Source organism: Amphiura filiformis, chromosome 7 (assembly GCF_039555335.1).
Source record: "Amphiura filiformis chromosome 7, Afil_fr2py, whole genome shotgun sequence".
NCBI classification, from domain to species: Eukaryota; Metazoa; Echinodermata; class Ophiuroidea; order Amphilepidida; family Amphiuridae; genus Amphiura; species Amphiura filiformis.
In genome coordinates this window covers 13283659-13311171 of record NC_092634.1, presented here as the reverse complement: position 1 = coordinate 13311171, position 27513 = coordinate 13283659, and the positions used below count along the sequence as shown (strand labels likewise).

The window sequence follows — 27513 nt, the reverse complement described above, 5'->3', positions numbered from 1 at the left end:
AATTTGATCAATAAACTACTAAGTATATTTTCATCTAACACAATTAGGCTTTTATTAATTAATTCAGCGGGACATAGTGAATGTTTTATAATGGAGTGTTGTTCTTTTTACAGTTTTCTTTATAATACGAATAACTAATGTTCCAAGAATTATCCTCAGTATTACTGTATTTGTCTCTGCACTAGGATAGCAACTGATCATAAACAACCGTATGTGTAAGCCATGGCAACTTCATGTCAACTTCAGATGAAAAAAAATTGACGTTGCTACCTGTACCATGTATACCGTCCGCTTGTTTTCTCATGGTATTAACTCGTCGCGTACCAACCTTTGTATATACTAGGAAATCCGACTCACTGTACCATATAAATCAATGTCACAAGGCAAGCTGTTCGTGTGTAAGAGATTGTATTGACTTTGTGTTGAGAGCATGAAGAGAGAAACCGAAGTCAGTCAATACGCCAATCTGCCTATCGCGCCACACCGAATCAGCTCAGTTGTCAAATAGCCATAAATCATAGTATCTTACTCTTCTATTTATCTAAATGAGACATGATACAAATATAGTGTTCAATTCATCACGTCATCTTTATCATATTAAATGGCAACACAACGACGACTAAGTTACTAAGGTAAGAACTATATATGTGCCTTTTATATATTAACATTTTATTTATTTTATCGCATAATCTTGTTAATACGATCGTAATATTTTATTCCGCACTCGTCATGCCATTTAGTAATGTTTGTATCAATTTACACGATTATTCATTTGATTCTCCCACATTTTAAAAGGTTTTGTGAATATCGTTTTTTGTTTTTGTTTTGTTCAAACTTACATAGGGTTTTTTATTGTATAAATGTCATATATCATCAAAAGGCTATTGCAGTGTTTATTTTACAATAATTGTGTTTATGCTTAAAGGGAGTCTCCGGCAATCACGCCTTATATGTTGGAAAAATAATTATCAAGCATGAATCACATGATTTTATTTAAAACAAACTCATATTGACCAAAAAAAAGAATAAAAACAGTCGGCTCTCAACAAGCGATATTCAAAATTCCCGCGCCGAAATTGTCTAAGTGCAATGACGTAATGGTTATTTGTGCTCCATTGTCGTCAGCTTTCGTTAGTTTGTTTTAAATAAAACCACGTGATTCGTGCTTGATAATTATTTTTCTTACATATAACGTGTATAAGGCATAATGTTGTGATTGCCGGAGCCTTCCTTTAAGAAATGTTTTGTATGCCCTTTCAATTTTTGGATTTTGGGTCAGTCGGAAAAGGGTAAGCAAACCTTTTTTTGGCTGAGCTTGACATGACGGATAGCCTTAAAGGCCCATTCAGTAATTTGCTCATCCGGACGATCTTAAAAATCATCACCTTTGTCATTGTCATAGATGGCTTTCGGCTGAGCCACTAGCAGGCTAACATAGCCTGCTAGTGGTTCAGCCGAAAGCCATGTATTTAAGACAAAATAAGACATTTTACATGAATCTATAATTTATATACCGATAGTATATAAATTAGCTACATGTATTTGAATGGGGCTTCAACTTCATCGATTCTGCTGTTTTCTTTGTTTTTTGCCAAATTTTTCATTTCAAAAATACCAAATGACAATTTGAATGACTTATCTTTCACTTTTAATGTTAATCCTTCACTTCATAAACAATTTTATTTTTTTACACTTGCGGCAGTTTACTAAATACACAGAAATGTGTTTAAACGATTTTGGCAAAGTTACACACTGATTTTGACCAAAATTTTGACCAAAATTTTCTAAGTATCTTTCCAGTTGATGTGGTTAAAATAGATTTCTGGTTACAATATCCTAAGATGTATCATCGTGCTTCAGATCTTGAATAGTATATTGAGTTAGGCATAGTTTTACTTTGAGATTGTAACAGTCACAAATCGACAAGCATGACGGTAGCGTAGACCTTCCTTGATACGGTATTCCTTGCCAAAATTATTTCCCTATCATACACACTACCCACTATTCATTCTTACAAGGAGCCCATCCCAAACATGGCCTTTAAAATGAGAGGAGTGTGCTACTTAAAGATAATAAGCTTAGAGAGATGTTTTAACATCTTTATGTATTATAATTGAAGACCGAATTAAAAAGACTAGTTTGCGTCTGACGTCAGGGCAACGGCGCGGTGTGATTGGTTGCTGACCTGCGCAGTACGGCATTTTTGGTCTGGTTGACAGAACGTAATACGCAAACTAGTCTGTTTAATTCGGTCTTCAATTATAAAATACATTACGTTGATTATCTTTCGAAAGACGCTTACATAATACTTTACGATATTAAATTATCTCATCTAATAGATTATTATAATATTTTTGACGGCATTTATACATTAGTAGTAACTTATATTTGTCCAATGACAAAACCCTTTTATTGGAAACAATATACTTCGCTATAATATCTCGCGTCAAATCTAATCTTGTATGTATATAAGGAGTATGTATCTTAATATAGTCTTATGACGTAGAACTTGACCTATTTTATTGTCCACCTGCGCCGCATATTGTAAGTGGACAATTGATACAATTACACACTGCATTAGCGATATTTACACATTATACATGAGTGTTGTAGGATTTATAAACTCAAATAATTTAACTCATATCAAGGTAAAAGCATTAAAGGCCCATTCAGTGATTTGCTCATCAGGACGATCGTAAAAAATCATCAAAATTCAGATTTTGGTACCTTTGTCATTGTTACAGATGTGCTAACATAGCCTGCGAGTGGTTTAGCCGAAAGCTGTGTATAATAAGACAAAATAAGACATTTTACACAAATCTGTAAGTTAGATACTGACAGTATCTAAATTAGCTACATGTATTTGAATGGGACGTCAACTTCGTCAATACTGCTGTTTTCTTCGTTTTTTGCCAAATTTGTCATTTCAAAAATACCAAATGACAATTTGAATGACTTATCCTTCACTTTTAAGCAATTTATAAACAATTTTAATTTTTTTACACTTGCGCTGGGATCTCTGAATGGGTCTTTAATTACTTTATAAATTATTTTTATGTTAAATTATTTTTTTTAAAGATGTATGCAACCTGACCGTATTTTGTTACGTAACAAAATCAAATCAAATTAGTGTTAAACAATCCTGACAATATTTCCGCCATTTACTATCTATGAAACTGTTTTGTACGATATATTTCCGTAGAAAACGCATACAAGCTGGCGGTAATTATATGAATGTTTTGTAACAAAATTGAAACTAATTATTGTAAACAATGTTTAACCATTTCCATCAGCCAGTATTAAGGGATCTGGAATGATCGTTTTAAGCGTTTCGACAGTATTGTTTGTGTGACATGAGAGCACATCAGACATGTCGAATTGCATTCTGAATACGAAGAATGTCTTTCTGATATCAAATAATTTTCATTTTTTGAAATTCACGATATAATACTAATTTTACGACAAATTAATAAAATTTGATATTTTTCACATCTTTGATAAATAACAGTCCTCGAAGTAAATTTTATAAATCTAATGATATATTCTTAAAGTGTATGTAGCTGGGAGGAAAAGTCGACGATCAATTGAAAATTTTAACCTTTTATATTGAAGATATGGATTTTTTCCCAAAAAGACCTAATTATCTTTGTGTGTTTTGGGGGAAAAAATCTATATCTTCAATACGAAAGGTCAAAATTTTCAATTGATCGTCGGCTTTTCCCCCCAGCTACATACAATTTAAGAATATATCATCAGATTTATAAAGTTTACTTCGAGTACTGTTAAATATCACTAATATTAATTTTAATCATTTGCCATAAAATGTGTATTACATTGCGAATTTCAAAAATCAAAATTATTTGATATCAGAAGGACATTCTTCGTATTCAGAATGCAATTCGATATGTCTGATGTGCTCTAATGTCCCACAATAAATACTGTCCAAACGCTCATACCCCATCCCTTAAGTCAGCGTATTTTAATACAAAATTAAAACATTATTGGTTTGGACAATAATTATTGTTCCAAACTTTAATCTTCGGACTACCGAGCTAAGAGCAATTATGCATTATGCATGTTCTTAATAACCATGATAACTTACGCGTTGCAAAGTCAACGACATTTGCCAAGATACCAGCAACATTCTGTTGCTAATCTCAATGAATAGTGTCTCGACTTGCTGTACAGTATGTCCCAATAAAAAGTACAGGATACTTTCATTTTATTTATCTCTCCAAAAGTACATACTGGAATCACAAAATTGAAAAACGAACTTGTAGCACAATCTGTTTGTACAAATCAGTGCAAATTGCATTGGATTCGGTTCAGTGATTACAAAGAAACGATAATTCCGGTCACAATGCAGTTCATTCCAAGTTTGACTATGACAGTGCATGAGGGAGTGTATTTATGTTGTCGATTTATTCCCAGAGCTTTTCGAAGCCTATATTTAGTAAATGGGAATCGGGAACATTTTAACAAATCAATGTTTTTACCTACCGGTATTACAACAGTGCCTGGGTGACCTGATCTCCGTTTGCTCTTGAACTCTAACCCTTCTGCAATATGGCGCCTATTATCTATACCTATGGTATTATGTTCTGAATCGTCACGTGGTTTCAGTCGCCCATCCTATTTATATAAATCCCTGCTAAAATACTATTAGTACTATTATTGGGAATCGGGAACATTTTACGGCACCACATTGAATTAGTCCTGTAGAACTATCGGTGCCCGGTTAGGTACCGATGACTCTTAACATCACTCCCTGGAGATGTAATAAATTGTACCAAGCATAATAATTAACAGTTGCATAGTGTTATTGTTTTCCATTTAAATAAAAAACGAATGCATTTTACAAATGTTCAGGGCCGATAAAAAGTGCCATCGGTACCTATTGGGCACCGATAGCGCTATAGGACCAAAAACGATGTTGTGCCTAACAAATTATTATTTGAGAGAGTGCCTGGGTGACCTCATCTATTAACCTTTAACCGCTCCCCTATGAACTCTAACCCTGATGCTATATGGCGCCTATTGTCTAGACCTAGGATACACACACTTGAGTCGTTACGTAATTTCAGTCGCCCATCCCATTATTCAAAATCCCTGACCTGGATCGTAATCCTATGGAAAGTTCACTTTATGCAAATTTCACTTGCACCTGTACGATTAGTACTGTCTTGGTTCGGACTGACGGGGTGTTACAGTACCCCTGTCTTTGAAAAGAGCGGTATTGTATTATATATATGAGTGCACACATACACAAACATGACAGGGGATGAGTACAGCCTACTTATAGTGCAGGGCAATACATTCAAAAATAGTTTCACCTATCGCTTTGATAATAATTAATCCTAGCTGTTACATCATCAAAACTGCACAAAGCTTCGTAGCGGTTATTGTTTCCAACTTGTTTATCCCATAATTGACACGCATTTTCTCAGTGTTCAGCCTACCACCCCCTCCCCTATAAAATGATGATGAACAATAGCCGTGTCAGGTGGAATACATTGAGACAGGTCTTGTTAATTTGAAACTATTCACATGATCATGATGATATGTTGCAATTAATATGAGGTCTTTAAAATAGACAGTTCATGGCAAATCATTTGTAATTCTTCATTTGGCTTGTGTTAACTTATTTGCACAACCAAATTAATTATTTAGGCACATTTAGATAAATGCAAAATACCTAGATATTCATGAGAAGTTAATATTTACATCAATTAAGAATGAGCTCTTGTGAAATGACTTATGGACAAAATTGGAATAAACTGCAATCTATCTACCATCCGTCTCTTTCTAACCACTGGACCCAATTGAACGCATTTTGCACTAATAAGTATGAAATAAATTGTGCGACAAGTTCCTTTTTCAGTTTTGTGATTCCAATATGTACTTGTGGAGTTATCATGGTTATAACAAAATAAAAGCATCCAGTAATTGTCATGGGGACACATAGTATACTGAGAGCTGATATTTACTTTTTTATCCATAGAAAAGGGTAAGTTATACTTTCGAAACGTCGGGGTTTTTATTCTGTTTATACCTTGTGTGTTATTCCGCCATTGGTTTAAGGTTTAAGAAGGTTCTCTCATTGTTAATTGTTGGTTATGCATACCTATACAAATAACCCACCACTTGAAAAGGATTTAGCAAAAGCAAACAAAGACCAGAGCTATTAAAAGTTCTATAGCCATCTAAGGTAGAAGCTTATTATCCACTTCAATAATAGGATTATTGATTGGTGTTGTGACCGATGAATACGACCTTCGTACACATTTTACACCATAACTCAGAATACAATTTAGGGAATTTACGGCTCGTTTGTGCTGCCGGGTCACAATTATTTGCTAAAAAATAAAGTCATCTGCAGTATAATTGTGACTCATTTAAACAAAATGAACCTTGTGACGAGCAGTTTTAATTTGTTTTATATAACAATGAAGTTTTTGGCTACTTCCGTATTCTGAAAATCCTATACCAATACTGAACTAGCGTATCCTGATGTATGGTCACTGTCATTCAGTTTACGAAAATCTAGAAGATGAAAATATTTGTGTATTTCTGATCATTGCTCAAATCCGTTTTGTGACAAATGACTGATAATCATTTCCATACTAATATTTGTCTATTGCCACCAACAAATGTTACAAACATTTTGGTTTTCTTGAAATACATCACATATCATCATACTTAGTAGTGGAAATATTGTTAATCATTGATGTCAAGGCGACCAATTCACGAGTGGAATGAAATAATAGTCGATAAAACACTAGGGATAGTTGAGGGGAAATTGATGTTTATCTGTGCGAAGTTCTCGGAAAAATAATGAGCCATATGACAAGACTGTGATTGAAGATATATAGCGCCCATTGTTCCAGACAATCACCATTATTATTGTGCTTGTCCTAAGTTTCAGTTAAGTGCCTATAGCCCGTGTAGTCTCGTTTGTTTGAAATGATTGTGATAAAAACTACAGATCTTCCATACACTAATGTAAAAACAATTACCCTTTATCTGTTTTGGCTTTTAGCGAGACAAACGAAAAGGTTGCTTTATATAATTACTTAAATCATACATCGGGCTAAAAGAGCATGGTCGATCACCAGCGTCAATTGTTGAATAGATTTGAAAAATGATATTGACTCCTCACATTTTAGTGACGTTTCACCACTAGTGGTCATCAGACTGGCAACTCATCACATCTGACTGCTTCATTTTATAAGCAACGGGAACCGTTGAGGGCGTGATGAGTTGGTCTAAGATGCTGTTGAGTGAATGATAGGCCCCTCGTCCTTTAATATTCAGAGTGTCTTTTCCCTTTCGGCGTATCCAGGTGGCTTCTTTTAGCCATCTAATGGTCTTGTCAGCCAGGCTTGTCAGCTTCTCTGTCAATAACTTTTGAGTCCTCCCAATTGATGGAATGATTAGAAGAGGATACGTGGTCGGTGGTAGCTGACTTCTGAATGGCATACTGCAGTTACTGTCCGTTTTCCTATACACAATACACAGTGCTCTTTCCCATTGACGCGTGACCTCTACAAATAGCCCTACGTTAACAGTATGGGGATATGACTAGTTAACGTCGCTGTGTGAAAAATAACCGGCCAATATTAAAAGTACTCTTCTAAAGTTCTAGAAAATATAGTTTTTAACATGTCCTAAATTTTTAGCTAATTTAGATGTTTGAAAATATTCGTACTTTGGTGTTTTAGTTAATGTTATAGGTAATAGTACATTGCCTAGTTAACGTCGCTGTGTGAAAAATAACCGGCCAATATTAAAAGTACTCTTCTAAAATTCTAGACAATATAGTTTTGTAACATGTCCTAAATTTTTAGCTAATTTAGGTGTTTGGAGAGGGTCGTACTTTTGTGTTTTAGGAAGGACATGTAAACGACAGATAACACCAAAAATATGAAGAAATTATTTCCAAACCGTGTTAAGTCAAAAATCATTATGTTGCTCATTTTCAAGAATGATGGTTTACAAAAAGCACGCCATTGTCTGATTTCGTGAACAAAGCCACACATAACATTGTTGTCTTTCGTTTCCTTTATAATCGGTTACCCAACTGAAGCTATGAATACCAGCTTTATTGCGATATCGCACATGAAAACAGTCACTTGTGCACAACCAGAGAAGATCCGATTTAATCAGTTGAGCTGTTTCAATGAGTGTTATCTTGGTTTAATAGCTTTTAATGGGGTTAAGTCCTGCAAAGGTCGAGATGAATTTTACTGTAGACATGACTGCATCATGGTTGTGATAGATGATTTTCGGCTAGCACGAGTGTGTGGCTTAGTTTCAAGTTTCTCCACCTCTTTTTTGAGGGGGAGGGGGTGTGGGGGTATGTGTGTGGGGGGGTTTGTTTGTGTGTGTGTTCTTTCAAGTGAACGCCGAACAGACGACCGGTTTCTCCACAATACAGAGTATTCAACGTTGAATATTCGATGTAACATGTCTTTGTTATTTAATCTATTCCCGTTATATTTCCAGTAATATTTAAGTTCTAACTATAATGTTTGATGTTGATGATGTAGAATATCTGGTGGAAACATATTATCGATTTTACGTCATCAAACATTCGTTAGAACTTAAACACTACTTGAAATTGAATGGGAATAGATTAAATAACGAAGACATGCTGCATCGAATATTCTACGTCGAACAATACGTATGGAGTGTCCTTTATATATATAAAACAAAGAACATAACATTTGTACTCTTTGAGATTTCGATATTGCTTTAAGGGGGTACTACACCCGTGCCCAATTGTGTGCCTATTTTTGCATTTTTCTCAAAAATTATAGCGCATTGGTGACAAGTAAGATATGTATATCATAGGGGCAAGGACTACAACTACTGCACTGGAAATTTTATTTCAGCACAGACAACAGTTGTGGAGTTACAGTCAAAAATGAGGGGAAACCAATATTTGATCAATAAATCAATAACTACTTGCCTTGAGTTGCTGAATTTTCAGTGCAGTAGTTGTAGTCATTGCCCCTATAATATACATATCTTACTTACCACCAATGCGCTATAATTTTTGAGAAAACTCCAAAAATAGGCACAAAATTGGCCAGGGGTGTAGTACCCCCTTAAAGATGAGATAGTAAGCTTGAAATGACTGGAACTTGTTTTTGTACCATATGTATTAATAGAGATAAAGCAATAATGTCTTCCATTAATGGGCGCTGGAAGTCCCAAAACTGCTCCAAATTGTTTTTGTACCGTATGTATAAATAGAGACATAAAGTAATAATGTCTTTACTTACTAGGCGCAGAATTGGCATTATAACAGCCATCAGCAGACAATTATTGATTTAATAATCACCTTTAAAAAAACCAAAAAAACAAACCCTTTATAACTCTATGGATAAAAAACAAATGATATGTAACTTTATGGACCTGGGTTTAGTGGTAATGGACCTAAGCATGTGTCCCTTACGGACCAACCTAGGTAAACAAACAAACTCTAACAAGCAAACAAACAAACAAATTGGTCCAGATGAATTGTAATACAATTCTAAACAAACCCACATTAATCTCATGTATGAACAAACTGCAGTCATTAGTGGCTTAAAACAGACCCGTATGCAGGAGGAACTGCGCGTGCACCTACAGTACCAAATCACGAAGGTCCATTTTTACTTTGCTATATCGTTAGCCTGCTACGCTAATTGCCAAAGTCATTTTTGTAATTTTGAGAACAAAGAACAAAATGTGGTTCCAGCATGCATCAGTTACGTAATCACCCGAATTATTTCAGATTATTCCCTTTAATTTGTATCATTATCATTTGTTCTCGTGAAAAGATTGGTGAATAATTATGTTTAAAATTGGCCCATTTTTTGTACTTTGTTCTTAAAATTACAAAAAAATGACTTAGGCAAAAAGCGTAGCAGGCTGACGATATGGGGAAGGGGGAATTGACAAAAGATCCACTTTTTGGTGATAGGGCATTCCAAAAGTTCAAATAGGGGCTTTTTAGGTGTTTTGGTCTACGGCAATGTTCTAAAACAATCTGTCAAGCGTACATTTCATTTTGGGAAGTCCCGCCCCCCCCCCCCCCCCCATGCGCTTTTGAGCTTAGGCTTTAACATGTACTATAATAAGCATAGATAAGGTTAACTTATTTCCACGAAGCAGTCGAGATGAAACTAATTTGATCGAGTTGATCTGATTATGATCAACTGAAGCCCCGAGGCTTATTATCTGATTATGATCAGGGATAACCGATTTGCGCGGAAAAAATATCCAATTGCACGAAAAAAAGGAGCAAATTTCACGGAAATGCGCGAAAAAAACCAGCCAATTGTGCGGAGATTGCGCGTAACTTTTGTACATAAAACACATGTCATATAAAACATAGGAAGTAAAAAAACATGACATTATATACCGTGTTATGTATTTTTAGCACTATGATATCTAACTCACACAATTTGTGGCAATATTTGACCATTTTAGGCATTTTGGCGGCCATTTTGATAAGCGCCCTCTATCTGGAGTTCCCCACCATTTGACCATTTAAAAAATCACTTTCAAATCATATTCCCTGTGATTTGGTAACAGAGTGACTATTTTCACCCCTACTATTACGTACATCCCACAGAATTAGAGAAGTACCCCCAATACGTGAAAGTAAACAATACTTACGAGACAAATTAGCAGATGGTTAGGTTCATGTGTTTATTAATCTATCGTTATAGTACTGTGACGCTTCAAGAAAGGCTGATATTTCAATACAGACAAACAATCACAAAGCCGCTAATCTCTACCACGTTCACAATGAAGTTATACTCTCATCGCGCATCCACTCGTTGTCAAATGATCACCTGACGTCAGTCTTTGATCACCAAACCTCATAGGCAAGGGGCAGCATATTTGTTTAATTTTATTTATTTAATTTTATTTATTTATTTATTTATTTATTTATTTATTTATTTATTTATTTATTTATTTATTTATTTATTTATTTATTTATTTATTTATTTATTTATTTATTTAATGGGGCAACCTACTTTGTTGCTAACTCTCCGAAGTTGCATCCGCAGATAGGCAAGGTCTGCTTGTTTTCTGTTGACAAGGGGCAGTTTTCAGTGAACGGCTCTTTTCAGAGCTACCAAACCTTTAAATTTAGCAGATAGGCGAGATCTGCTTGTTCTCTGTTGACAAGGGGCAGTCTTCAGTGAACGGCTCTTTCAGAGCCATCAGTAGGCAAAGGGCGGTCTACATGTCTCATTCTTAGGTACTTTGTCCTGAAGAAGTCAGAGCTACTCCTGACGAAAGCTTGACAGTTCTAAACTTGTCCGACGGCAAACCCGCTAAAAACCCACTAATCGGATAGCAACGTTTGCACAGTATTTTTGTGGGACCGGGGAGCTCACCTGACACATTCAGAGTACAAGGAATGTCCTTTTTATGGCAAATTATTAAAAATGTTTTGTATTATTGATTAGTCCTCTAAGTAAACTTATAAATCTAATGACATGTACTTAAAGTGTATGTATCTGGGAGGAAAAGCCGATCCCTTAAGCAATTTAAGCAATAACATAAAACTAAAAAAATTAGTTTAGATATTTTTCTCTGTTATAAACTTTTTGGCTACTTCCGTATGCTGCAAATCGGGTACCAATACTGGACTAGCGTATCCTGATGTATGGTCACTGCCATTCATTTTGCTGAAAACTAGAACGTGCAAAATTTGGGTATTGATGTGAAAGAAATCGTCTTTTGGGTTATAACTGAAATCCATTTTTGCGACAAATGGTTAACATTGTGTTATCATATTTGTCTATTGCCACAAACAACTGTTAGAAATTTTGTTTTCATGAAATACAGTATCTTATCACATATCGCCATACTCTTTAGTGGAAATACTGCAAATTATGGAATAACCATTGATTTCCAAGTCTTGGCGACCAATTCACGAGTGTAATGACATAAATATTCGATAAAACACTTGGGATATACTACCATTGACGGGAAATTGATGGCGTGTTAATAATTTACAAGTTCTCAGAAAAATAATATAAAACGATTGTGAAGATATAAAGCCCATTTTTTCCCAACAATCACCATTATTGCTGTTACAGTTTGAGTGACTAAATAGCCTGTGTAGTCTCATTTGCTTGTGCAAATTGTGATAAAAGCTGCAGATCTTCCATACACTAATATGGAAGCAATTACCTTTTATCTGTTTTTGCTTTTAGCGAGACAAACGAAAAGGTTGCTTTTAATACAATTACTTCAATCATATTATACATCGGGCTAAAAGAGCATGATCGATCACCAGCATCAATTGTTGAATAGGTTTGGAACATGTTTAGTACAGAAATGTGACTCGCTTTGTAAACTCACATTCATCTCATGTATGTCAAACTACGGTCATTAGTGGTTTATAATAGGCCCGTATGCAGGGGGAAGTGCGGGTGCACCCGTTAAATCACGAAAGTCCATTTTATGCTGGGGTGACAAAAGGTCCACTTTTGTTGATAGGGCATTCCAAAAGTTTGGGATGTTCAGGTCTACGTCAACAGTCTAAAACAATATGTACAAGCATAATTTTGCATTCGTAAAAGGTCCCTTTTTAAAATTCCGCACCCTCCCCCTAAATCCTGAGTACCGGCCTGGTTTAAAACGCTTTTGACCTTAGTCTTTGTGAAACATGTACTATAATAAGCAAGGTCAAGTTATTTCCATGAAGCAGTCGAGATGAGACTAATTTGTGTGTCAATGTCTGTGATTTGATCGAGTTGATCTGATTATGATCAACTAAAACCCTGAAGCAATGACGGTGAATCTATTGGAATATTGCTATTGAATACAGTAAACCTATTGTCAAATTTTTAGCCGAAACACTCAGAAAAATATTGAAAATCATGCTCACCAATTGGCTAGTGGAATGAAATTACACTATAGGGATATATTCTCCCATTGAGGGGAAATTGATGTCGTGCCAAAATTATTTACCTGTGCGAAATTCTCAGAAAAATGATAAGCCATTAAAGTGATGATGAGCTCATTGCTCCCGATACAGATAATCACCTTGTCCCACGTGATTGCATATTCTGATAAAAGCGATATACAAGTTATATGGAAAATTAAAAAAATTGCTTCGAGGACTGTCAAATTTCAAAAATATAAATTTTCCGTAAAATTATATTGTATTATATCTTATCTCGAATTTTACAAAATCAAAATTATTTGATATCAGAAGGATGCAATTTGGTGTGTCTGATGCGCACTCATGTCCCACAAAAATACTGTACAAACGTTGCAAATGGTGATTGTTCCTTTTCGTGTTATTTTTACTTTTCATTCTCTTTGAAACGTTCTCGTTTCTATAGGTAGTTATCTGCTAAAAGCAATTATCAGTAAATTCATTCATGATGATGATGGTTTTACATGATTCACTTTATGTCTACATCCTGGTGCGCTCTGTAATGCTACTTAACATGTATTAAGTATTGCAACTCATAGGAGAAAGTAATGCCTTCCCATCACTGTTTTAGGCGTTTTGGATATTTGTTTTTATTCTGTGAACATCAGCCGTTTTATGGCTTGTTTGTATTGAAAAAAACAACGACCAAAAGCAAGTGGGAAAAATGGCAATTGTTTTTCCTCAGATTTTGGTGAATTTTAGGGTCATTTGCAAAAAAAAAAAGAAAGGTCAAATCCCCATTGAACACTATTGACCACATGATATTCTGTTGTGTTGCCCCACTAATCCACTAACAAAACATTTACCCAGTTCTGCACACCATTCCTTCAAGTATTTGACTTATTTTTAAAAGGCGGACCAGTTTCGAAAAATCGAAACCATTTTCATGTTGGCCCTATCCAAAGGCGTTGCAAAATACTATTAAGCGGGAGGACAGGATGGACGAAGTTCAGGGGCCCGAGGGTTCATGGGCCCGAGCAAAAGCGAAAATGAAATAAGGGGAATAAAGGAGATGCACTACTCATTGTCCATGGCCCCGAGTCTCTTGCTACACTAACACCCCTGTCCCTGTCGAGCCTAATATTTACTGCATCTGTTTCCACAGCACACGGAAAACTAAACCTCGTTAGTATTTAGGCAATTAAAAGTGCTGTCAAAAAGCATAGACTAAGGCTTAAAAATGATACGTTTCCCGTATACCGCGTGGGTTTCGTTTTTGAAGCAATTAGGCATACTACAACCGCACAATTTCTACACGATCCGGGAAACGATGCATGCTGGTAATCCATTCAAAAGCACCCTGTGTTCAATTGCCCATGATTATGATAATAAGTAGCGTATATATCACATCACCGTTGCTAAGCAATACTTGATATTCAATTGAATAGCTATTTTATCATCCTTTTTATATACAGTTACTTTATAGAGGTTATTACATGTATTACACATTGAAATTCTGTGATACAAAAGTATGATTATATTTTGCTTGCTACATGTGAAGGTCATCAAAGGCTTCAACTAAATATGATTCAATTTTATTTATCATGTCTATATTGTAATTATGTATCACACTGATTCGCAAAGTATTTGCAAATAAAGTGTTCATGACGTGGTCACGCGTGGGTATTTTACTCACGATGTCAATGATGATATATTTTACGACCAAAGACAACGCATTTGTTTAAACGATAACTCTATAGATGATAAATTGATACAGATCTCAATTACTACCAGGAGGAACCCGCTCTAATGTATTGATTTATTGATAAGTATTGTAATTACAACATTAACTCTCTTCACGCGGGTGTCGACTGCAGACGACATGTTTCAAAAAAGTTTTAAAAATTAAAAAAATTCTGAAATGTAAATTTTCATGACCATATTTGGAATCAGCTTGAAAAATGCATTAAAATGAGTACAAACAAGCCTAGTATTGGTTCAGTAGTTCTTAAGATAGCTCTTGATATTTTGAGAAAATATTTCAAAACTTCCAACTTTTTCTGTTGAAGCGCATGGCTAGCATGCAGAGCATTAACGTAATTGGTAATGTAAATATGTGTAATTACCAGGATTGCTCTCTGGTAGATCAAATCATTATTGCATTTGCCTCGCTTGGTCGATATTATACAGGTTTATTATTAACATATTTTTAATCAAAATAGTTTTAAATTTACGAAGTTTAAAATATTTGTATCAAAACCATGATGCTTTCCTCGACTTTGTTATTGAGACTCGAAATATTTGTTGCATGGTACTAAACAGAACGAAAATGTATTCTTAACGGTCTATTTAACGGTTTTCTGAACCAGAACATCATAAAATTCATTAAAATTCAGATTCTTGCTTTTTTGGAACAATCATCTGTAATCATGTGCATTGAAGTGGGCATACCGTAAAACCTCGTCTACAAGCATATAGTGTGCTTTTGATGAAAGCTAGATTAATCCAGGCTCCATCCATCAACAAAATTAGAACATTATGGAGTTTGGGCAAATAAATATCGATACAAGCATATACAAACAAGTACTATTCTAAGACCAACTTATTGTATTGGGATATTTATGGCTGCTTCGTTTTAATATAGCCTTCATCAAAATCACTATATATGCTTGTAGACAAGGTTTTACGGTATGAGAAAGGTGAAACATTCACCGTGAAAGCAATCTGATAAAGACAAAATCAGAAGACAATATACTTTTACCACTTCGTTTTTTCTTATCACGCGACAAGGCTGGCTGCCGAATTTGGCATACAGCGCTAGATACTGAGGAGTTTGACGATAGCAACTTACACTTTCATAGATTCTTAATTGGCTGGTTTTTGCAGTTATAGGCAAATTATTTTGTACAGAAAATCACTTCAAGGTCTTTCCAATGTGATTTTCTTGATTATCTTCCGTCTTAGGTAGAAAATACTGTTTCCGAATTCCGAGAAAACAGCTGCAGCTACGTGAAAGAATTCCGTCAGGACGCTCTTCAATGATAATACAACCTTGATGGTATTTCGCTCTAGTTGAGTTGATGAATCAATTCATTCACTTAAGTAATAAGGTCACACACATAATTGCTAGCAACAGTTCCCTTTGACATGTGACAGCTTTAGTATCAGCAACAACAAAAACATTGAAACGTCTACACGAGATGTATCGAGTATTCTATTAGTAGGCATGTCCACTAAAAATTGAAGTATTTTTAAATTGATTCAGACCTAACTTATTGGATGGGAATTGATGAAAGAAACATTTTGGCGTTTAAATAATCTTAATCGGACGTTTCATTCCAGAGATATGGCCTTTCGAGTGTCACGGTTTTATATAGGGCTGCTAGAACATGTTAAAAAGTTAAAGTCCAAAAGGAATACTCACAGAAAGTGAAACTATAAGGTACTTTTTCTTAATGTATTTATTAACTATCTTATCTGGAACATTATATTTGCTTATAACAACATGAAAATAAGATCATCCTGAAAATTTAATCGATTTTGTTGACATACAACAAAAAATATAAGACCTCAAAACCCATGGTTTGTTTGGTGAAACCTCAAGCATGATCATAGATGGCCGCCATGGAAAATATCTCCATAGAGGAGATGAACAATAAGTGCATTATTTCAAATGAAAAGCGGTAGTCTTAAACATTGTTCAATCTTTTAAGGTCAGCACATTTTATCTTCAAAATTATTATATTTCATCATGGCATAAGTTTGGTAACATTAATCACTACCAATTTTGAGAAATTTGCTCCAACTCAAAGGTTATCTTTACTACATTGAGCAATACACTGTGTGTGCATGGAAGCCATGATGGTCCCCGGTTTTTATACTCCCTATGAAATGGACATGGTAGTGAGAAGTGCACGGGGAAGTGCATGATTTGAGATGGGCCGCGGTAGGCTTAAACATTCTTAAATTTCTTAACATCCTACACATTTTGTCTTCATAAATAGTTAAATTTTATGAGTATGTAAGTTTGCTTGTCTGATTCACTCCAAATTCGGAGATAATTGCGTTTGAACACATGATGCACGGAATGGTGTCACTTCAACCTGTTGTAGTTCTCATCTCATTAAATTTTTCATTAAAAAAGTTATCTCTTCATGCAGGAAGGTCCTCTCTATTTACTGACCAAACAGGAAAAAGTTTGGTTAATGTTTTCTGGTGAAATCAGGAATTTCTTGAAACACCCTGATATAGGCCTACATTTGGATCAAAACAAGTATGTACGCCATTTAACAGGCCTGGGATTTCTTGTATCGATCAGTTTCTCCATAGACAATACGTGTGTGAGTGCACGCACACAGTAAATGAAAAATCGTTCTAGTGGAAACTGTATTGAGAGTGGGCATCCCTACTATTAGCCTCGCGACCCATTATTGAAAATCACGCACTGTGATTTGTGATTCACTCTCCATATCATCAGATTATGGTATACTTTTAAGGGCTGGGGTATGAACGTTTGGACAGTATTTATTGTGGGACATTAGAGCACATCAGACATATCGAATTGCATTCTGAATACGAAGAATGTCATTCTGATATCAGATAATTTTGATTTTTGAAATTCGCAATTTAATACACATTTTATGGCAAATCATTAAAAATTGATATTTTTGATATTTAACAGTACTTGAAGTAAACTTTGTAAATCTGATGATTTATACTTAAAGTGTATGTAGGTGAGATATGGATTTTTGGAAAAAAAATCCATATCTTCAATATGAAAGGTCAAAATTTTCAATTGACCGTTGGCTTTTCCTCCCTGCTACATACCCTTTAAGAATATGTCATTAGATTTATATAATTTACTTCGAGGACTGCTATATATCAAAAATTTGAAAAATATCAAATTTTTATAATTTGTCATAAAATTTGTATTATATTGTGATTTTCAAAAATGAAAATTATTTGATATCAGAAAGACATGCTTCGTATTCAGAATGCAATCGATAGGTCTGAGGTGCTCTCATGTCCCACAAAAAATACTGTCGAAACGCAATAAACGCTCATTTTAGATCCCTTAACCCAATGGTACAAATGTATAGCTATGGGTCTCCTATATCCAGTCATAGCAAAATATTAAGTACAAACATTCCTCACATAATGTTGTTGTTATGACGGCATTATGTGAGTACGCCTTTACAAAATTGGGAAATTCTCGCTTTATTTACAAAAATATATATAATCAAATTGATTTTCGTTTTTTGTCCTATTATATGAAATGAAATGACTATTGCAAACTAACTACCAACTATAAGTCGATCTGTTTGAATGAATTTCGCAAAAAAAAATGAAAGTCATAGACTTTACTGTAGAAGCCTATAATAATTTTTAATGGCGTCACCTTCTTCTATGTAATTTTTGATCGGATAGATGGACCTACGATTAGCTTAAGCCATGTGGGTTTAACCCTAGAACTACGAACTTGTTTCAAACCCCTAAGATTTTTTATCCATCATAAACAAACAAACGCGTTTACGCCCAAACGACCTAAGCTAATCGTAGATCCATCCTTTGCGCTCATTTTAGTGATAACGTTTTTACCCATCACCTAACCAGGAGGTAGAACCGGCCATCAAAGATGACCATACAAGGGGGTTTGTGATGCCCACAAGTGGCCTAGAGTAAAATCAATGATATTAAATTTCGTTCTTGTAAAATTATTCCAAGAGCTACTGATTTTTTACTTGTTAGTTAGGTAAAAAATATTGTCATTTCCTTTTATATTTTGAAGAAAATTCGGTGAAAATTGCATTTTTTGTAGCAATAGCGGATAGCCTTGTACATAGTCAGAATTTTCCAAATTTGCATGGTGCCCTCACATTATGACGTCATAGAGACATTATGTAGGGAATGTTTGTACTTATTTTAGTATCACTGAATGAAGGAGACCCATAGTGATACATTGGTACCAAATACAACGGTATATGACGTTTATAATGAAAATTAAGGGGTTGCAACATCACCCCTTCCTAGTCTGTTTTACAAAATATGTAGCTCTAAGCTTTAATATACCTGTTGTAAATGCCAAACTGTCACACCTTATTTTTAACTGCTTTAATATACCATTCCCTAGGGCTGGGCGCAGGCGAATCCGTAAAAAGTGTTTGCTTCCTGTGGGTGACATGAAAACAAAAATGCGAAATGAAGTTTTTAATATTTTTAAAGATCATGACTTACCTCAAATATACCTATGCAAATATTTATTGTAAGTTTAATACAAAAATTTTGCTTTTGTGCAGCACTAAATGTTGATTTTTTTAGTGATTTTGTACTTTTTTAATTGAACTTATTTTCCTCGGTATTTTTTGTTTTCATGAAAATAACAATAATTGTTACTGGATTTTACAAATAAAAAAACCAAATGCGGTGCAATTGCTCCAGAAAATGAAACGAGTGCGGCCCGCGGGAAATGTTATGTTGGGTTTTTTTGTTTCCTTTAAACTATGGCCCAAAGCTTGCCAAGGTAATGAAATTTTAGCAGCACTACTTTACAGCAATTTTACAACTAGCCACATCTTCAAATAACCTTGTCGATACACTAAATCTAATTATTAAACCATGATTCGCTTTTATCTCTTGTTGTCAAGTTGAGCTTCCCTTTTAACCAGCCAAATGACCAGCGACCACACCCTTGTTTAGACAATTAACCCAAATAAGGGAATTTCGAAAATATCAATCAGCTAATGATGTTTGCATACTTTATGAGAGTGCAATTAAAAACCCATTTAATAACTACGGATTACTGATTTATATCATTTGTGTATTTTCATGTTGACTAAAACGTTTGGACGATAATAAATTGAAGTGGATTATATGAAAAAAAACCCAGTAAGATACATAGGAAATTTAATTTTGTCTGAGTTGCTTCAAGCAAACGGCATATTGATCAGTTTAGAGACACCAAAAATATCTTATTATTCATGTAGATAACCATTGTAGTTCATTATTAACAGTCATTTTGCCGATCAATGTCAATGACCGTGTTGACAGCTTCTGATTCACGCAGATCGCTAATTAAAGCATTAACGTATGTGCTTAACGAGTTTTCTTTTGTTGTTCATTATAATTATGTCTATTTTATGTATACGTTCTAATTAGTCATAATTATTCTTTGTTATGCATTATGAGCAACAGATGGCAGAATATTACATGTAACAAAGAAATAACCTTCATATTCTTTTTGTTTTTCTTAATAGAAATGGATAATGTTGCAATCACGATATTGGAAGCACGAAATTTAACAACTTTCATATTCTCGTACTACAACCAAATGACAGTTTCGTCGTCAGACAGATGCAGCGTAATGAATGTGTTCCGTTGAATAGATTTGAACAAATATGACGGTGTTTATCACGGTTAAATGGCAAGATCCCGTGGAGCTTATTGGTTAATATGTGACTGCAATCAAACAATATCATCTGAAACACTAGATGCGTTAAATAAGGACAAGGCAACAGGTGTACTTAAAAGTGTAATCACAACACAATGACTTCTGCTGTGCCATCGTCATCTACTGTTCTTCCAACTAAGTATGGTGAAATACTAGAGTCTGATATGGTAAATGCTGCTTTCTTTATAACCTTTGGAATCATCGTGAATCTGTTCAATTTACTCGTTATTCTGACGGTGCTAAACTTCAGATCGGTTAGCAATCCCGATGTTTTGATACTCGCCTTAGCAATTGCTGATTATTTATCATCTTGGGTACTCTTTCCTTTAGGTGCTTACTTTTACTTAGCACCTGTTCCAAGTTTCAACATTATCTGTGCTATTTACACATCAACATCAACTGCTATACAACTCTTTTCTACTGCAATTATCACTTTGATTACAATGGATCGTTTTCTAGCAATCCGCAAACCAATTTTCTACCGAGCTAAACTTAGTGTGCCAAATTTAAAACGTGCTCTTGTGGTGCTTGCGATAATATGTATATTATTATCATGTTTACCACTAATTCTACAAGCCTTTAATGTTCTCAAGTTGCCTGAAAATACTAAAACTCAGTGTTTTTCTTACCATTATATTTTTGCATATATTCTTTTGATATGGTCGTTTCTACAAATACCCGCTGTGATATACTTTTACATAGGTTTTATTTTCTACATAAGGCAATTTATCAACCATAAGAGCCAAAAAAGTTTTGATAATATACCTTCCACTGAAAGAAGGAAACGAAGGTGGTATAGGATTATAAGCTGTAGATGGAAGAGTTGTAGAGGTAAAAAGACAACGGACCCGCCGACGAGACAAGAGATTTTGGAGAAGACAATCTCAATGATGAAACATTTGAATTTGAAGAGATGTACACGGATGGCTAATACTGCAGCTTGGATTGTGGTCATATTTTATTTTGCATGGACGTTAGCATTGGTAGGTCATTTGTTTGTTTATTCTTTTCATTACTTTTTTTCCTTCTTCTATTCTTTTTCATCATCTTCTTCATCATATTCTCCATCTTCATCATCTTCTTCTATTCTTCTTCTTCTTCTTCTCCATCTTCAGCATCTTCTTCTATTCTTCTTCTTCTTCTCCATCTTCATCGTCTTCTTCTTCTATTCTTCTTCTTCTTCTTCATCATCATCATCATCTTCTTCTTCTTCTTCTATTCTTCTTCTTCTTCTCCATCTTCATCATCATCATCTTCTTCTTCTTCTTCGTCTTCTTCTATTCTTCTCTTTTTCTTCTTCTTCTATTCTTCTTCTTCTTCTTCTTCTATTCTTCTTCTTCTTCTCCATCTTTATCATCTTCGTCTTCTTTTTCTTCTTCTATTCTTCTTCTTCTCCATCTTCATCACCATCTTCTTCTTCTTCTTCTTCTTCTCCATCTTCATCATCATCTTCTTCTTTTTCTATCTTCCTTATACGTTATCATAATATATACATCGAAAGCTGGACATTCTCTTGCTTTATTTAATTTTTTTTTCTAATTTATTTTATTGGTTCTTGTTTTTCGCAATGTGAATGTTCTCAGTAGACGAGAAATAAACATCTAAAAAAGTAACTACCCACTTAAATAATGGCCATTATTCAAATTCATCTGTCAGTTGCGTTGGAAGCAGAATTTATTTCTGCGCATTTTGACACCTCATTTGATACGATAGCCCAGAAAACAATAAAACACCGGTCAATTTAATGTAGTGAAGTCCAGATTTGAAAGTTGCACTGACAACAATAAAAAAAAAAAACACCACTGAGATATCATTACACAGATTTCCTTCCATTACACTGAAAACAAATCAATAGAATTCACTGCAACTTTCAAATCTTAGGTTACATTGATTTAAATGTACGCTGTGACGTCAATATTTATAGACAATTGCTACAAATGCGGTGTCAAAATGTTACAGATTTGCAATACAATCTCTCGGTTTTTTTAATAATGGCCATTATTTAAGAGGGGTTAGTTACTTTTTCTGAGACGTCGATCGCCTACGGTAATCCACGTAAGAGCACACATAACTATAATGTTGGAAGAGAAAGAAAGAAATATTAATATGTCCTGAATAATTTACAAATGCCAAAGTTTGTCCAATAATAAAACTCTTGTCTATCTCAATACAAGCGTACTTAACAAGCTTTGACCATTTCCTGTCTGATGTTTGACTCAAGTCAACAAATCCTTTTATCTTTAGAACTAAACTCGCGATACGACAAGAAAAGGTTTACTTAAGAAATGTCCAAATACATGTAATGTGTCCGAAGCAGTAAAAACGTAGCCGAACCCATTATTTAAACGTTTATATTGCAGAGGACACGTTATTTAGGTGACTGTAAAGGATAATGCTACATCCTTTATTTCTATTCTATTGCCACAAAATAGTGCGATTTAAAAAGCAAATATCACTTTTTGTCCAAATATTTCAAGTTGCTTACGTGTAGAGTGACAGCGAGTATTGAAGACATATTATACGCATAACCAAGCGTAATGATTTGCGTAAAATGTGTTACGGCGCTTAAATACCATTGCCCAAGTATTATTGGTGGTGTTCGGTGCCATTGCCTTATATCATGTGTGAGAAGAACATAAAGTTCATTGCCCTGGCCACTTTATTGTAATATAAGGTCTTTCAGGTGACGCGTTTCAACAAATCGCAGTGTGCGATTTTGAATAATGGGTTGGGGAGGTAATAGAATTTTTTGTGATCTACTCTTACATTGTCTTACGCGCAGACAAATCACGTCGCGGCACCATAATATGTGACCGTCCACGGCGAATGAGCCGTAAATTCCTCCCCGGTCAATTTTGTTTTATTTCGTGTTTAAAAATAAACATCATAAACTTAAAATGGTACTAGTATATCATTTGACTTCAAACGATATCCAGAAGCGGGGTTATGGTTTGTTAAACTTTGCTCCTTCAACACAATTACAGCTTTTTACGTTTTTACATGCGTCTCTTTTTCCACATTGTTGGCAATAAATATCAAACAGTCATAATTGGCGGTCATTTCAAATCATCCCCAAGTCAACGAGGTTTAAGAAAGTTCTCTCATTGTTAATTGTTGGTTATGCATACCTGTACAAAATACAATGCCTGGTAACCCACCACTTGAACAGGATTGAGCAATATAAGCAAACAAAGACCAGAGCTATTAAAAGTTCTATAGCCATCTAAGGTAGAAGCTTATTATCCACTTCAACAATAGGATTATTGATTAGTTTTTGACTATCGAAATGAGACGGATGTCGGGCCAGCTTAAGTTACCGATGAATATGACCTTCGTACACATTTTACACCGTAACTCAGAATACAATTTAGGGAATTTACGGCTCATTTGTGCTGCCGGGTCACATATATGCACACGGCATTGCGCCATGAGCGCCATACACGCGAGCACTGTAACGCACTTATAAGAAACCTGCTCAATACGCGATCCTTTCCCGGATTCGAGTGCCGTGTAGATACGTTCTATTATGAATGTACATTCAAGGAGATCGCATAGAAACGTTTTAAAACGGACCCCGTTCTCGTGATGAGGCTCCCAATATACATTATTGAACGAACGAGAAGTAAAGTGTCCAAATCTATTTGAAAATAAATGATTCTCTCAGAGCATGCTAAGTGGTTACCATGGAGTACGGTATGAACTTTGGCTCCAATGGCCAACTAATGTTACAAATGTTATCATCCTTACCAACTCATCTACCATGCTTCCGGAGTAACACACCCCCTCCAACAAATAATACTTTGTTTATTTTAATCATACTGTCAAAATGTTTGCGCTCACAAGAATATTAAGTGATCATTTCGCAACAACATAAAGAGTGTAGAATATGTAAAACTTTGGGCTTCTAAGATAGTAAGGCAAAAGAAGTCTTGGTACAAGATATAAATCCTGCCTTTCGTTATGTACAGAATCTACAAAAATGGTTCATTTAAAAATAAAACGTGTATTGTTTGTCTCAAGGCTATACGTAAAAATTCTCTCGGTTATTTGCCTATAGCTGAAAAATGATGAAAAGGATAATGGACAATAATCTTTGTGCTCTGTCACTTGATACTTGCAATATTACGACTACTTACTAACACGTGATGAAGTGTAAGACAAATTTACGTTCGTGAGAGAGATGAATGATAAAAAATATATTAGATATTTACCTTGAGGTTCATCAAAGTAATAATACTTTTTCATGTGTTTATCATGTACAGGTTACGATAACATACCAACTTATAACTAAAGAAGAAGTGCCTGTGTTAAATTTCATTGTGATTCGTCTGACGCTTATAGACTCAATTCTCAATCCAGTGGTTTATGCCTCACTATGTTCACACTATAAACTAGGATTTCAATGGGCCATGTTTTATCCGCTACGATTGTGTGGTTATAGGAAACACACCAGAAAATCTGCTCTTGGTCTCACAGGCAAGTATTCAGAGAAAATATTCTATATGTATTTTTACTAAACCAACATTTGACACAGATTTATTTACAAAAACTCTGCAACAATATCAATACAATACAATGAACAATGCTAACGTTCTGCCCATACAATTCCTCTTGTGTGTCAACTTTATTTGCCTCAATATTTAAGTGCAAAAACCGTTAGGTCATGCTCTTTTCCGACCCACCTTAACCAAATGAATTTAAAATCTTAATTGTATCTTTGTATTTCAGTGAGTGAGATGAAGCGAGTGACTCAACGTATGGCTATTGATGAATGGGAAAGTCCCGGATTGAATCGTAGACTTTACAACAGACGTGCTCATCGACACCTTAAAAATGGCAGCATTTCAGCACGGACAGACGAAATTGGTTTCGATAATCCAGGCTTTGAGGAGACTAGTTCGAGTCCTATAAAAGTTAACACTGCCTCTTGTCTAGAGCAGACAACGGTCACTACCAATGCTATTGTTGAATCGTCTCCTCAAACATCCCGCCAAATTCAGCAGGACATTTCACCGCTAAATTATCACAAACGGTCACGACGACCACAAGAGGGGGCAGTAGTCGCGCAAGCGCTTGAACAGCAAATTTCTGATAGTGGGGTAGATGTGGAATCTTTACATCAAGAGGGCGTTACTTCAACGTGCAGTAGTCCAGCAGGGATTAGAGCAGTTCAGAAAGACCGAGGTTCTATCAATTCTACCCAATCAGATCCGGTAATGATGACGAGTCCTAATCATGTTATCTCCGATAAACACACATCAGCGAGTCACATGCATTCTTTGCGAATAGAAACCACGAGAAATACCTCATGGCAATCCGCAGATACACTAATAAAAATTCATGTTGATGTACTAGAATTGCTAAATGAATCCGCCATGTTAGGTCCGTATTGTTTACAGAGTAAGATTAAGCGGTGTAAGTTACGTTCATCAGAACGACCACCTGCCCTAAAGTTTTCACCGAGAGAAAATAGATTTGTAGATAGGCGAACCAGTTTTGATGACTTAGATGCTTATTACCTAGACTTTACGAAACCAATTATGGAACAGTTTCCTAAAAACGTTTCAAATAATACACAATCTGGACTAGACGTACCATCTAATAGCTCTGGGCTGGATGACGTTTGGAAGGGTCAACCTTTTCAAGATGATCTAGTGAAGTATAGTCAACTTGTCATGCACAAACATAAACATGATGATGAGAGCATGCGCCAAAATGAACACGATAGGATTTCTATGACTACCGTAAGTTCTACAAACAAAACAGACGAATCAACATCTTTCTAGCAACATCTCTTCACACGACGTAAACGATGATTGAATAATTTGATGTTAAAAACTAAACGTAAACTTGGAAACATAAAATTATGTTTGATTGGCGTAACGGACGACCAAATTAATTATCTTCGTTATTCTCTTTACCAGTCTCTAATGCTTCTAATTGCTGCGCAGTTTCATTCCGTCGAGCAATAATGTTCAAATTCAAGTCTTGATTAATCTCCAAATGGATGACTTTTGCGACATTTGTGTTTTGATTTTTCGACCATGAATCTGTGCATGAAAAAGGTGTCCGTGAAATTGCACCAAAGCACGATGAGGAGAGTGACCTTTGGAATGACATCATCCTCGTTCAAGTTTTGGGCTGACATTAATTTGTTGATAGATTGACTAGGTTTCTTACGTTTCCCTCTATAAAGGACACCGTTAATTTTTTTTGTGCCAGAAGCTCCTGAAGATCTTTCCATCGACAGGCCCATTCCTCTTCCGAGGCATAAAACGCTGAGGGTAGGATAGGTGTGGGAGGAAGCTTTTGAAATGCGCGAAAATTACGTGAAATTTAACTTAAATTAAGAGTTTACTTTCAAATTATGAATTACGAATTCTACCCTAAAATGACGAATTTTGCCTTAAATTATTGAGGGGCTCTGGGGTACCTGAACCCCTCCCGGTTCCAGGAGCAACTGTGTCCATACTGTGAATTGATAACACTGCTTATCTGCAACATTCAAACATTTTCACTTCTCTAATGTGTAGTCCTACATGTAAGTGAAATCGACACGTGTTGCAACTTGCGAATATAATTATGTGTCCTTACTCTCTCACACTATGCCTTAATGTAAACTTACATATTTTTACAAAGGTTGTATGAGATTTTTAAATCGCGCTATTTTTGACGAAATAGAATAGAAAGCCAATGTTTGCAGTATTCTATTCCTTTATTGATAATGTACCATCTGTCCGCTTCGTTTGTGTTTGATGGGCCTATTTTCGTTTGGATTTTTCAGTTGGATCTGGTTGTTTTTTAAATACCTGTTGCATAACACAATCATTAAAAGTAATTTATTGTAGACATTGGGGTAACCGCTTAGAACTCCCTCCAAGTGAAAGTGATCCACGAAATTATGAGATAATGTTTAGATACAAAAAAAATAAAGCTTAAAGGCCTTGATACTATACCGTTTTGAAATGCAATTTGCGCCGTGTAACAAGACTTGTTATTTCATTGTCCCTTGTATGTCATTGTTTTATTTATTTATTTTCAGCTTTGGGAGCTTAGTTTCAGCTGTTCATTTTACTCTCTAAATGTAAAATAGTGAACTAAAAAAAGTGAACTCCAAAAAGAGTAAAAATCATTCCAAAAGAGTGAAATCTCATTCCAAAAGAGTGAAGTG

At 35.1% G+C, this 27513-nt stretch overlaps 1 protein-coding gene across 1 annotated transcript; it reads left to right on the top strand.

Annotated features, from left to right (window-relative positions):
* The first annotated feature begins 390 nt into the window (after positions 1–390).
* Positions 391–26408, top strand: LOC140156761 (uncharacterized). The gene is made up of 4 exons (XM_072179721.1): positions 391–632; positions 20149–21325; positions 24605–24818; positions 25071–26408. The coding sequence occupies exons 2-4, from the start codon at positions 20438–20440 to the stop codon at positions 26126–26128; spliced, it is 2160 nt and encodes a 719-aa protein (XP_072035822.1). The 5' UTR covers positions 391–632; positions 20149–20437; the 3' UTR covers positions 26129–26408.
* Positions 26409–27513: the final 1105 nt, after the last annotated feature.

Excerpts from the sequence above, each read along its gene's own strand:
- LOC140156761 (XM_072179721.1), top strand. The coding sequence starts at position 20,438 with ATGACTTCTGCTGTGCCATCGTCATCTACTGTTCTTCCAACTAAGTAT. Across the intron at positions 21,326-24,604 it reads TTGCATGGACGTTAGCATTG|GTTACGATAACATACCAACT; the intron begins GTAGGTCATTTG and ends TATCATGTACAG. Across the intron at positions 24,819-25,070 it reads ATCTGCTCTTGGTCTCACAG|TGAGTGAGATGAAGCGAGTG; the intron begins GCAAGTATTCAG and ends TTTGTATTTCAG.